The 13,473-nt window shown below is 42.5% G+C and overlaps 1 protein-coding gene across 5 annotated transcripts; it reads right to left on the bottom strand.

Annotated features, from left to right (window-relative positions):
- Positions 1-453: 453 nt before the first annotated feature.
- LOC124998760 (heterogeneous nuclear ribonucleoprotein Q) lies at positions 454-12,908 on the bottom strand. Of its 5 annotated transcripts, none has more exons than XM_047573282.1 (12): positions 12,769-12,908; positions 11,795-11,954; positions 9,883-10,001; positions 9,500-9,721; positions 9,153-9,329; positions 8,168-8,303; positions 7,873-8,078; positions 7,632-7,781; positions 7,426-7,547; positions 5,292-5,929; positions 3,802-3,891; positions 454-1,962 (listed from the first exon to the last, which is right to left on the bottom strand). In XM_047573282.1, the coding sequence occupies exons 1-11, from the start codon at positions 12,769-12,771 to the stop codon at positions 3,863-3,865; spliced, it is 1,962 nt and encodes a 653-aa protein (XP_047429238.1). In that variant the 5' UTR covers positions 12,772-12,908; the 3' UTR covers positions 454-1,962; positions 3,802-3,862. The 5 variants fall into 5 exon arrangements, with proteins under 5 accessions (XP_047429238.1, XP_047429239.1, XP_047429240.1 ...); XM_047573283.1 differs by having other exon boundaries at positions 3,802-3,888; XM_047573284.1 differs by having other exon boundaries at positions 5,449-5,929.
- Positions 12,909-13,473: the final 565 nt, after the last annotated feature.

Raw genomic sequence — 13,473 nt, 5'->3', positions numbered from 1 at the left:
GTAAAACGCTTTAACTTTAATAGTTCAGATTACGGATTTTTCACACGCCACTGCTGCGTACCGACAGTTTATCCCGTCAAACCTGGCAACCCTAAATCCAAACGTCGCCTCGTCTGATTGGTTGATCCATTTGTTTTGGTAAAACTCCGTCATTTAGATCAAAGTTTTACCATTAACAACTTTATTTTAATTAAATTTATTAATCTCTAAACTTTTTCCATCACTGATATTATTTGAGGAAATGTTACTAAACTGAGCAAACTGTTTATTTAGTTTTAAAGTGATGTTTTATTGACTTTGTTGAATGTTGTAATAAATTACATTATTAAACTGCAGAAACGTTGTATTTATTTTCTTCCTGTTGATTTATCATGTCAACATTTAAAACAAACGTATTTTATTAGACATTAATAAACAGAGTTAATTAAAATAATCCAAAAAACACAGCCCAGGTCAAAGTCAATAACTTTATTAGAAAAATAGGTTTAACTCACCTCACTGTACAATATAAAACATTTCATTTGCAAGACGACTGCAAACACTTGTTAGGAAAAAACAAAACAAAAAAACATTTTGACTCTTAAAAAAACTATTATGATTATTATTGTTTTTAAGTCTGGCTCTTTTCCACAAAACAAGTTTTTGAAATAAAATGAAAGTAAAAGAAAAGAAAAGGAAGAACAAGCTGCACTGTCCTCACTGAACTGGAAGAAAGCTAAAAATAAAATACGAAATCAAAGAAAATGGCTACGATGAAGTTTAAAATGTTGTCAAAAAGAAACCAAAATAAAATAAAAATAATACAAATATGTCTGACCTATGATGTGCTCATAACGTTTCCTACATTTCCCAGAATGCCTTTGGCCAGAACGCCACAGAAAGAGTTGAAGGTTTTCTTTCAGAAAAACTATTTCCTGAGGCACAACTGTGAAAAAAAACAAAAAAACACCAGAGAAGACGGGCGATGTCCTGCACCAGCCGGCCACTTTATTAGGTACAGCTGTCAATGCTTTCTAATGTAACAGACCGGCTCCAAATCCGGGTTCAGCTTCAAATAACTCAGACACGTCGACTCGTTTCTTTGAGGTTTTCACGGAGTAGAAATATTGAACCGTAGCTCCACAGGCTAACTAGCGTACCTAATAAAGTGGCCAGAGAGTGCACTCACCTTCACCCACGGAGAGAAAAGTATTAAAAGTCGTCTAGTAGCAGGTTGAATTCAGATTCAAGCGCCCGACATGAATATTAGCTTTTATTTATTCCAATTAACGTCACCACATATTTAGGATTTAAACCCAAATGAAAGCTGCATCCTGACCAGATGAAACCTTTTTTCTTTCGTTTCCAGTCTAACACACACACACACACACACACACTCACACACACACACACACACACACACGCACACACACACACACACAGAGAAGAGACAGGACGACACATAAATGAGGCCGTGATGACGATGTTTGATTATCAGAAACCTCGATGAAGCTTCACCTCACAACAACAAGCACACAAAGAAAAGAGTTAAGACGCCGCCCATCGTGGAAGACAAAGAATAACGGCGCGTTAGTTTGTTGTTGTTGTTTTTTTTTTCTTCCTCCAGGCATTTAAGGTTTGTCTTATTTTACTAGTTTAGAGAACAGTTTGTGTCCAGGCTTCGTTTCCAAGGACTTAAAAAGTTCATCGAGTGCTCCGTTGTTTGGCTGCGACGTCTGTCCACGGAACAAAACCGAGGTAGTTAACAAACCATTTCATTTCTGGAATGCCCGACCTTCAGCTCTGGTAATAATCACAGACTTTAGTCCATCATTTCAACAGAAAAACAAAACAAAACAAAAAAAAACTTGAAATGAAAAGTTCTACTCAACCACTCCAAAAGTGCAAAGCCTTTTCCAGAAGGATGTCTCACTCTTCTGATTATCTTCCACCGTGGCAGATTCAGGAGATCTGCTCCTCCTCCTTTTCAAAACAAAATCATAAAATAATAATGAACTAAAAAGGGGGAGGGGCTGGAATTAGTGATGCACGATAACTATCGGCCCGATATCAGAAAACACGATATCACTAAAGTCAAACACTAGTATCGCCAGCTGTTTCCACCAGGGGCCGGTATCGGCAAGAACTTCACGATATCTTCACGATACGATACGATATTATTGAGATGTTATGATTTATGGAAACGTCCTACATGGTTCACGGAGAAATTTTAAATGCACCTTAAAATCCACGTTGTAGATACGCTGATGTAAATGAGACGACGTCAGTGATAATTCACTGGACAAACCTCATGAGAGTAGAAAAGTTTTAGCTTCACATGTTTTACAGGTTTTTAGGTTTCACTCATTTCTACGTTTAACGCAATTAGGAAGAGGAGGAAGAGGAGGAGGAGGAGGAGGAGGAGGAAGAGGAGGAGAAGGAAGAGGAGGAAGAGGAGGATGAGGAGAAGGAGGAAGAGGAGGAGAAGGAAGAGGAGGAAAGGGAGGAGGAAAGGGAGGAAGAGGAAGAGGAGGAGGAGGAGAGGGGGAGGAAGAGAGGAGGAGGAGGGAAGAGGAGGAAGGGAGGAGGAGGAGGAGGAAGGAGGAGAGGAGGAGGAGGAAGAGAGGAGGAGGAGAGAGGAAGAGGAGGAAGAGGAGGAGTGGTAGGAGAGAGGACAAAGAGAGAGGAGGTGCGAGGAAGAGGAGGAGTGTGGCCTTTAATACATCAAACTTCATCAGTCGCCTCCAGTTTAATCATCGTACGGAACGAAGAGGCTAAATCTGCTGCGGCCAATGCTAACCAATGCTAACCAACGCTAACAACGACCAACACAGAATAAAAACACTTTGGTCCAAACAGCGTCAGCGTCTGAACAGAACTAGACTCTGATGTGGACTTTATTCTGGTCTAATTAAATATGATCGTGTTTATTTCAAACGGTGATGAATCCGTTGGAGTTTGTGAGCGTTTCACTGGGCGACGTCTCAGACGCTCATATCATCAGGTGTGTGTGTATACACAGTGGTGGAAAAAAGATCTTAGACACATATTAGTGAAATATTGGACTAAGAATCACTCTCAGGTCTTTTAGTTCAGTCACAGACAAAACACTAAACAAATCATTAGAAACTTAAACCTGGTTCCATGAAACTACAGAAGAAATGTTCAGTGTTGATGAGCAGTGGTTTTGTTTCTGTACTTTACATTTAAAAGTTCTTCACATAAACGGTTAAAACCAGGAACTGAACACAGGAAGTGAAGTTATTTATTTATCTTTTTGTTCAGTTTTGAAAACATTCTCTGTTTGACTTTAAATAATAAACAAAATAAATATAATTTGTATTTGTTTGTGCAGCCACACAAATAAAACTGTAACCACAGTAACATGTTATTATTTTCCCCACTTACATATATATTTATTATATTTCTTCAATAGATTTCCATGCATTTTATTTTTATTTACTTATTATATTTAGATGCATTTGTATTTTTTTATTTTTCTATTTATTTTTATTCTTTATTATAATTTTAAATTGATAATTTTTTTATTATTATTTATTATTTTCTTTTATCCATTATTACTCATCTTTTTTCTCCTACCCCACTGTCCCGATTCCCACTTATTGTTGACAACCACATCAACAACAACAACAGCGTTGAAACTGAAGTAATACTTGACATTGGGCTGAATTCTGAGGGCGTCTGAGCTCTTTTTCCCACCAGTGTCGCTGCTGTGAAGTCAGTGTGGTGGGTTTCGCGTTGCGTCAGTTATCGTGCATCTCTAGCTGCAGCGGCTGGTTTGGGTTGGAAGAGGAATCTTACCGTCTGCGTCCGGCGGCGGGCTGCAGCGCGTCCGACGCCGCTCGGTCCTCATAGCGACGCGTCAGGACCGGCCTCGACCCCTTTGTCCTGCTAGTCAGGTAACAGAAGGAAGACGTTAGAGAACCCAGAACAGCAACGGAACCACATGTGCACACATTCAGAGGGAGAACAGATCTACACCTGACCCACACATGCACACGGCAACGCCTTAAAAAACAAAAACAAAAAGAGGAGGACGGGCGGCAGGTCAGAGTTTAGAGCTTGAGACGGGACAGAAACAGGAGGAGGAGGAGGAAAGAGGAGCAGCCGCAGGCTTTAAACGTAATTAAAGCGAATAGTTAAGTAGTAGAAGCGCGTCATGCACGGCAGAGACGACAGAGTCAAACCTCCACGTCATTAAAAACATGCAAGATTAGCATCCAGGCTCTTCCACAGCTACAGGCAGATCCTTCTGGGACACGAGGGGGGGTCTGAAGTACGGCCCCCCCACCTCACCACCCCAACACAGACCAGTAAGACTGGCTGCTGGATGCGTTTCTATGAATGAGGGGTGGGGGGTGAGAACTAGAGGAGGAGGAGGAGGATCTGATCGCATGCAAACCCTTAGTTTTAGGGTTTTATTCCACAAGGAGCCTTTAGATTCGTTTCTTTTTTTTTTTTTGGAAGGCAATTTGAAGAGTTTTTTTTTTTTTTTTTGTTTCCGAAACATGAATTTTCAACACAATTTGAAGGTTTTTTCGTACACGTGTAGCGTGTAAATGTTTATTAAAGCAGACAAACAGCAAAGAATACAAGCCCAAAAAATGTAAAAGCCCAAACAAAATAAAAAATAAAAAAATAGGACAGCGACGGTCCTTTTTTTTTTAAATCTCTTTTCAATAACAAGACACGCATTAAATCTGAGACAATACAAATTGTATTTTCCATTCGTTTTCTTTTCTCTTTTTTTAAATACATGTTTAGCGACTTAAAACATGAAAACCAGAACGTCTAAAAACATACATTAAAGCTATAAGCCAAATAGACAGCTCCAGCACATATCTGCATCTAAAATTTTTTATTCCTTTTTTTTTGTTGGAAAATCTTTTAATGAGCATTTTTTTTTCCTCGAAAAATAAAATGAAATAAAAGCAGTTCGCCAGAGACAGGTGGGAGTGTGAGTTTGGTTCGAGTCCAAGCGGATTAATTAAAATATGTACAAAAAAAAAAAAAAAAAAAAAGAGAGAGCGGTAATATCTTGCCAGATGTGGTCACCAAATTTTTGAGGGGAAAAAAAATTAGAAAAAAAAATAAAAAATATGCAGGCAACCGTATGGGACTGAGGGCCAATCAGATTTCAGATCAAGTCTCTAAATAAAAAGAAAGACAAAAAGAACCAAAGGAAAACAACGACGGGGTTTTTTTTTGTAATCTACTCGTTTACTTCCACTGTTGCCCAAAAGAATCCTGATAAAATTCCTGGTTGTCAGATTTGTAACCGGAATAGTTACCAGAATGATCACCACCTTGGAGCGGCTGCTGAGCAATGGGTTGAGAGCCCCAGTTCTGATTATTGGTCTGGCGCCGCTTGGAATCTGGCTGGTTGTACCCGTCAGCTTTGCGCTTTCCTCCTACATTTCCACCGCGGCCACCCCGAGCACCACGTACCCCTCCTCGCCCTCTCGGCTGCAGGCCTCCTCTCGCTCCTCGCCCTCCTCCTCCCACTCCTCCTCCTCCTCCTCCTCCTCCTCCTCCGCGGCCCGGTCCACCGAGTCCGCCGCCGCCTCGCTGGGAGAAGTTGGCCCGGCCCCTGGGTGCGCCGCCTCGTCCTCCTCTAGCCGGCGAGCCTCCTCCTCCACCTCCACCTCCTCCACCTCCTCCTCCTCCTCCGCCCCTGGAGCCCCGGCTGCCGCCGCCGCCCCGCCCCCGGCTCGGGACCTGGAAGTCGTCGTAGCCGTAGTAGGGGTCGTCGTAGCCGCCCCGGTAGTTGTGGTAGTCGTAGCCGTAGTAGTCGTAGTAGTCGTCGTAGCCGTAGCCGTAGTCGGGGGGGTAGGCGTAGCCCCCGCCGCCCCGGCTCCCGCCTCGGCCCCGGCCCCGGCCCGAAGGAGGCATGCGTGGAGGGGGAGGGTAGTAGTAATAGTCGTCGTACCTGGAGACAGGAGGGAGAAGATAGGAGTTAACACCACCTCCTCCTCCTCCTCCTCCTCCAGGCGCCATTCAGGCTCCTGGTCAGGACGAGTCACTGAATCACGAACATGTTGGAGCTCATTCATGGTCGTTTCTACAATCAGTACCAGTGGTTTAGTTCTGGAGGAATCAACTCTAATCTGATAAGTGAGTAATAAGAAGTTGTGTTGGTTAAATCCTGTAACGACTTTTATCAATGAAACCAGGAGATAGTAACAGTCCAGAGCCACATGAATAAAAACTGTAATAGATATTATTATTAATAACTGTTTACGTACCATCTGTGTATTATAGTTACTGTGGGTAATAATCTGGGTCCTGACTGCACAATGACAAATAAAAACCCATGAACTGCAGATGAAGAGGTAATAAATGGACGAAGCATTTAAGACTCGGCTAAATGTGGTTTAAGACCGACTCAGACTTCAGACTTTTTAAGGCCTTAAAGTGGGATTATCACATTTTTTAAGACTCGGCAGAAACACAGCAACACTTTAAACACTGATCAAACTCTACATCTAGAGCCCAGCAAAGAGAACTTTATTATCACGGCAGCATTTCCATTACTGCTTTTAATCATCCTAATTTTTATAAATGCATTTTAGCTTCATTTTAACTTCCATTTATTCTCCTGTTTTATTTATTTTATTTTAAATCTTCATCTTGTTTTTATGTCTTTGATTTTTAAAGTTATTTTTGTGCGTCTTTGTGTATGAACGGTGCCGTACAAATAAACTTGCCTCACAACAGAATTTTGTTTGGCATCAATCTCCATTAGCAGCATTAGTCAGACCTTTACTTTAATATATATATATATATATATATCTTAAAAGATAATAAAACCTCTGTAAGTGCCTATGAAACCTACAATATAAATCTACCGTCGTATTTCAGATGGCTTTGAATTTAAACTCATTGACTAATGGAATAAATCAGATTCCTGAAGTTTTGGTTCAAGGTTTAAGATTCAAGACGTTTTTTCTTAGAACATAAAAAAGAAAGAAAGAAAAGGCGAGAAAGCCAATGTTCAGGAGAAATCTATCATATATTATCTAACGCGCTGGAGTCAATGCAGCATCAAGACACTTCTCACCGAGTCTCACTTCAAACTACAGACCAGTTTTTAAATTGTGCTGCATTATTACTGAGTGGTCAGTTTTGGACATGGTCCTAAACAGTTGGACAAAAAAATGACTTTTAAATGTAACTTAACATAACTGTTGTTGTTTGCTAAATGTGTCGATCAGCTAAACATGTTTGTGGTTTTCTAACTTGTTCCCACTGGGATTCGATGGTTTTAGGTCCAATGTGTTAATAGTGTTAAAAGTTTGTCAGGATGAAAAAATAATCTTACTGTATCTTTGCTCTTTCTGTCGTCAGATATGTAACGTCTCAGACCCCTGGACGTCTGAGAACATGACGTCTGAGGTATTTTTAGTTTGAGCAGATGATTCTTACATTTGTGTTTTGGCTGCTTGTCTCTGGGCTTTCCGCTCCTTCCTCTTCTGATCTGGTGGCTTTGCAAAAACGATCTCGATGGGTTCCCCCTCCAGCTCCTTCCCGTTCATCTCGTCCAGCGCCTGAGGAAGTAAATGAAAAGGTTCACGTCCGTCCTGGCTTTTTATCCGACTCTCCTCTCCGCGCCGTCAGAGAAACGCCGCTACCTTCACGGCTCCGTCCCTCTCCTCAAAGTGAATGAAGGCGTAGTCTTTGAGCTTCTTCACCCGCTCCAGTTTCCCGTACTGACTGAAGGACGTCTCCAGGATTTCCTCCGTGACACCGTTGGCGAGATTCCTCACAAATAAAACCTTCACCTGCACCGCAACCAGAGAAGAGAGGTCAGGCTTCGTGTGGCGGGAGTGGACCCTCCGGACCGACTGAAGAACCGGTTCTTTCGGGGCTCACCTTGGCCATGACTTCCGGGTCGGGGTCTTCGATGGGGTCGGCCCACTCCACCGTCACCACGTTGCCCCAGACCTTCACCTTCCCGCTCATCAGCCGCCGCCGGGCCTGAGCCGCCGTCTTGTGGTCTTCGTACTCCAGGAAGCAGAAGCCGCGGTTCTTCTTCTTGTCGTCGGGCTGGTGGTAGAGGATGACGTCGCTGAGGCCCTCTGAACACAAACACAGCACCAGCGGCGCGAGTCAGGAAACACGAGGTCAGGCAGAAGAAATGTGGCTGGAGCAGGAAGGAAAACGTTACCTGTGACTTTAGAAAACTCCTCCACTATCTGCTCCTTCGTTTTGCTCTTGGGAATGGAGCCGACGAATAGTCTGTTGTTGGCCACAGATATACACACACCGATGTGTTTACCAGGACGAATCTCATGATTATTACACTGGTACAAGAAGAAGAAGAAGAAGAAACAGCATGAAAGAAAGTGACGGCTGATAAAAAACACAACAACTGCCTCAAACGTTCCTGGTTTCACAATTTGATCCTTAATATTTGGCCTTGTCCACTGTTTAATTTCTTTCCCACCATCAGCATTTGGAAATAATTCTGCTCTCATTAAATACTATTTATTCGTGCACTTCCACAGCCGACCAAAGAATAATACTGCGCTACATTGATGGAGTGGCTATTTTACTGTGGACCTGAACACAAACCCGAGGCTAACGTGGATGTGAGCCAACGCTGGGGCTAAGCTAGCATGCTGAGCCCATGTTAAACATGCTGATTTCAGTGCGTCTCTCTGTTAGCGTGCATGTTAACAGACTGGTATTTAGTTTGGTGTTTGCCGTAACAGAATGCTAACTGATTAGCCTGCTGTCTGCTAACTGGTGCAGTGTTGCTACGTCTTTGTGTCAGAGTCTCCGTTAACACGTCGTAGTATCTAATGCTCGTGGTTTGAGCTTTTATCAGTTAACGTATGGACCGATGGAGCTTCAGAAGCAGCGGTTACCAAGGCAACCACCACGTAGCGGCCTGATGCCGGGTCATCTACTGTGATACAGACAGGGATTTGTAGTTCCAATGGCACATGTGGCTCAATTATGATATGATTCAATTGGCCTTGAGTTTGACATGTGCGTGTCATAGAGTGACAGGGTTCGACCCAACGTAGCTGTCAGAGAGGAAGTGTTTCTCCTGGCTCAACAAAACGGACACTGGTAAGTACGTATTTCTATTGTTAATGATGGTATATAAATAACTTCTTAAAGCCGTCCGTCTGTGAGCGACCTACCAGCTTCACGGCCTCCTGAGCTGCTTCTTTGGTGCAGAAGGTGACGAAGGCGTAGCCTCGGTTCAGGCCGCTCAGAGGGTCCATCATTAGCCTCAGGTCCCAGATGGGACCGGCCTTCTCAAACAGGGGGACCAGCTCGTCCTCAAACAGGTCGCGGGGAATCTTCCCAACAAATATCTGCAAGAGGAAAAGATTTAATATACGAAATGCACCGATACATAATCAACCAGTAATATAAAATATATCAATAGAATCATCAATGAACTTCATTACAATAAATATGATGCCAGTTATTAATAAATAATAGCTACAGAAATATCCATTTTTTCTTTCATTCTTAAACAAACCTCCGTCCCGACTGTGGGCTGCGCCCCGGAGTAAACGGACTCGGGTGGAGGCCCGCCGTACTTTCTCTGGCCCGTCGTTACGTCCAGCGTGTAGTCGGTTCTGTCCAGGAGCTCTTTGATTTTAGCCTCGTCTGGTCCTTTAGTGGAGTCTGAAACTTTAGTCCCTTGTTTCTCTCTCTGCCTGTACGTCTTCATCACCCCACAGAGGAAGGCACTTTTGTTCTGGGGGAGGGAAGAAGAATCAGAGCTGGACACGATATTCAACCATTAACTGTGGCTAAGACGCTGATGATGTGCGTTCGCGGAAAATAAATCTTCAATTTTGTGCAAAGACGAGAAAACGTGCACGGTTTAGTTTTGAGTAAACGTAATAATTCACTTACTTGCACATGTGACAGGTCGCTCTCTTTGAACTGGACCAACACTTGTAGCGCTCCCTCCTCGTTGAACTCTTTCAAAGCTTCGATGGCCCGTTCGTCCAGGTCACTATGAGCTACCAGGCCTGAACAACACAACACAACAACACGTCCACCGTAAACACAGGCTGCACCATCGCCGGGGTTCAAGCAGCTACGAGGCCCAAGACCAAAGAAAAAGCACAACGCGGTGAAAATAAGTCCAGGTTCAGTGCAATCGATCCCATCTGAGTCCCTGGATCTTTGTTGCTCCTGCTCAGAGAGTAACGTGGCCACGCAGCAGCTGCTCTATTGTTGCTGCCAGCTGGCTTCCATCAAACCTTTCCTTTACTATTCAGTCCAACGTCTACATGAAACCTCCTCTTAAAATGCTCAGTCTGGGATTTAATGTGCAACAGAAAAGAAGATATATGCACCTCAAAAATCTTAGAAAACCAACTTTGCCTGTTTGCGTTTTTCTTTGCTAAACGGCTGCAGAGTTCAGGTCAGACTTTGCAAACGGGGAAAAGATGCAGCGACACAGTGGATGGTTGACGTTCCTGTCTCCAGTGTGATAAACTACTTTAACTACTGGCTCTTCACTGACACGTTTTTTCACCAAAAAACTAAGTTATACATCCACCTGTCACATGTGCAGGCACCACACACTTCAACCAAACACGTGAGGAGGTAAAATAAAATACGTTAATCCTTTATTCATCCCACTGTGGAAATCTGCAGCAGCAGTTTAAGGACACAGGAGGTCAAACGCATTAATAAGCACAAAAAGAGAATAAATACAATAAAAGTCGTACATATCTACTTTGCACATGTTACACTTTAAAATGAGTGGGTTTAATTCTTTAACGGAGCCAAGAGATTTCTGAAACTACACATTAGTATAATTAAGTCAAAGGGCAAATTTCTCCAGTTAAACATCCTTTAGTCTCTTATGTGCAATATCTTCCAGCACACAGACGCTTCACTGTGCATGTTTTTATTATTTGTGTGCTACTGTCTTTAAACTGACAGCAAAGCTGCAAGATACATGCACATCATGTTGTCTTTCTGGGAAAACTCTGAGTTACTATGATCAAGGTTCCTCTAAAATAAACGTTTTTGTGCATCGAGCCGCTCTGCTGAAAATTAGGACAATATGAGCTCCGTGGCGCAGATGAATAACTGAGTAACTGGGTGTAAATACTTGATAAGCCCCATTCTAACGGGACTAGTCTCATCTGGGAATCTGGGTTTTACTTTTCAAAGACTTTTGTTTGGTTCTTGGCTTTTTTCTGCCTCTTGACAATCATGAAAGATTTAAATCAGAGTGTGGAGAGAAGCTGGGGAGCAAAGTGGAGTTATCTCTGACCCAATCATCCATGTAGCAATAATGTGTTCATACGATTTAATTACTGACAGGCTGTTTGTAATCGCTTCCCCTGGATCAACAGTTTCTAAAAATATATTTGGAGATAAGATGGTTTTACTTGTCACATGCACAGTCAGTTACATATAGGACAGTGAAATGCACTTTTGAACCTGCAGCCAGTGGTAGAATAAAAACAGAAGTTTCATATCAATTAGAATTTGCAAATTAATTCAGGAGCAGAGACATAACAACGGATAAAAAATTAGAGTAAAGCACACAGTCTTTTCTGAACCACAGGACGTCCCCACATAAAACTAATCCTGCGCAACTAGGGCTTTAGACCAACATTAAACAGCACGGTCATGTAATTTGATCAGCTGGAAGAAAGCAAAGGATGCTCAGTCCTGGAAGTCAAGAATCAAAACAATGCCGTGACGGCAAATAAAAGTGTGTGCATGCCCAAAGGAGTGGGCGTTGTGACGCCTGCACAGTCAAAAGACGCAAAAACCTGCAGGTGAAACCGGTGCTTACCTGCTACATAAAGTTCATCCAGCTTCTCTGCAACTTTCTGAGGTAAACCAGCCTCCAGCAGAGCCTCAAAGTGTTCGGAGTGGCTCACCGCCGCTGTAGTGTCCATCGGTTCCTCCGTCCCGTTCCCGTTCACATGATCTGTGGCCATGTCTCCAGACATCTGAGTGGAAGCAACAACATCAGCGTCAACACTGAGGGAGTGATTACATGTGCAGGTCTGGCGCCATCCTTTACAACCTGTAATATAATCTGCACTTTACGGACACACCTGCTTATTTACATTTAAAAAAAAAACATACTGTAAATAATATGCATGTATATACGAGCTACCCCGCCCCCTTAAGTGCACATCTCAAGTCTACAGTTTGTGATATTTTTCTCCGTTATACACCTTTACATTTCACTGTGCATGTGACAAAGACAACATTATATTACACGAGATTACGAAACTGAAACAAACACATGGACGGCGCCTTCAAAGGAAGACGCTCACATGGTTGGAAAGAGGGGTGTGATACTCTACCCGCGTCCCATCCTGCAGGCGGACACAGCAATAAATAAACCAACAAGAGCCACGAGCAAAAAAAAGCAGACAAACAGAACACGCACAAAAAAATGCCCGTAATGTTTTCATTTAACGTTACATCCACCACGCCTCTGCTAGCATCAATGGCTCGTGCAGATCACAGGCCCAACTGCCGCCGTGTGAATAGCAAACTCTACGAAGATAAAGCTAATGAAACGCAATGTGTTCACTCTATCCTAGGCGCTATTCCTCTAAATTTGGTGCACTTAAATCTTGCGTATAACATCATTTTAGCTGAGCATCAGCCAAAAGCCCGTTTTTTTTTCTTCCAAAATGCCGGCTAGCCGCTGATGCTAACAGTAGCCGGGTTAGCGTGCAGGAAAAAAAGCACAAACGCGAAAACGGCAACGAGGCGTCTTTTCTCCCGGAGGCCTCGGTGAGTACTTACCATGCAAATATCTGAATTCGGGTGTGCACGATGCGGATCCGCCGTGTTGAAAGTGCTCCAATTGAAGGGAAAATAGTCTCACCGGTGCTTTTTACGATCCTTACTCCCGGTGAAACAAAATGGCGGCGACGTAACGACGCGACGAGCCATCTAAGGGGTTTCTCGACCTGCTTCACACGGGCTGCTCTGGTTTCAAATGTCCAGTTTAAAAAATAAAAACAAATTAAAATTGCATCTGTGTAGCAAACCTAACTTACACATTAATTTACAATATCTGTTTAACTCTCTTATTATCTTTGACCCCATTCAATCTAAATATATGATTGACATATATATATATATATATATATTTCATGACTTCTCCTAATTTAATGGGAACACTGGCACTGGCCACCACATAATATATGTCATTATTCTTGATAATAGTTGTGACAATAGTTTTTCATACCGAATGTTATAGATGACACGCAACATTGGTTTTCAATTTTGTACAAAATACACTTAGACACACTCCATTCATCCACAAGTGAAATGCTTTGTTTCACATACAAAGAACTGTCTTGAGGACCAAATTATAATAAAATAGTATAAGTTATTACTTGTTCTAAGTAAAAATAAAATTTACACCTTAGTAATTATTTTTTTCTTCAGATTTGACGCTTCTGTTTTATTTATTTATTTAATCTTTCTGTCACGCCCGCTTGT

Source organism: Mugil cephalus, chromosome 21 (assembly GCF_022458985.1).
Source record: "Mugil cephalus isolate CIBA_MC_2020 chromosome 21, CIBA_Mcephalus_1.1, whole genome shotgun sequence".
Classification (NCBI taxonomy): Eukaryota; Metazoa; Chordata; class Actinopteri; order Mugiliformes; family Mugilidae; genus Mugil; species Mugil cephalus.
Note: the sequence above shows the minus strand (reverse complement) of the source record. Positions and strands in the feature narration are given on the sequence as shown.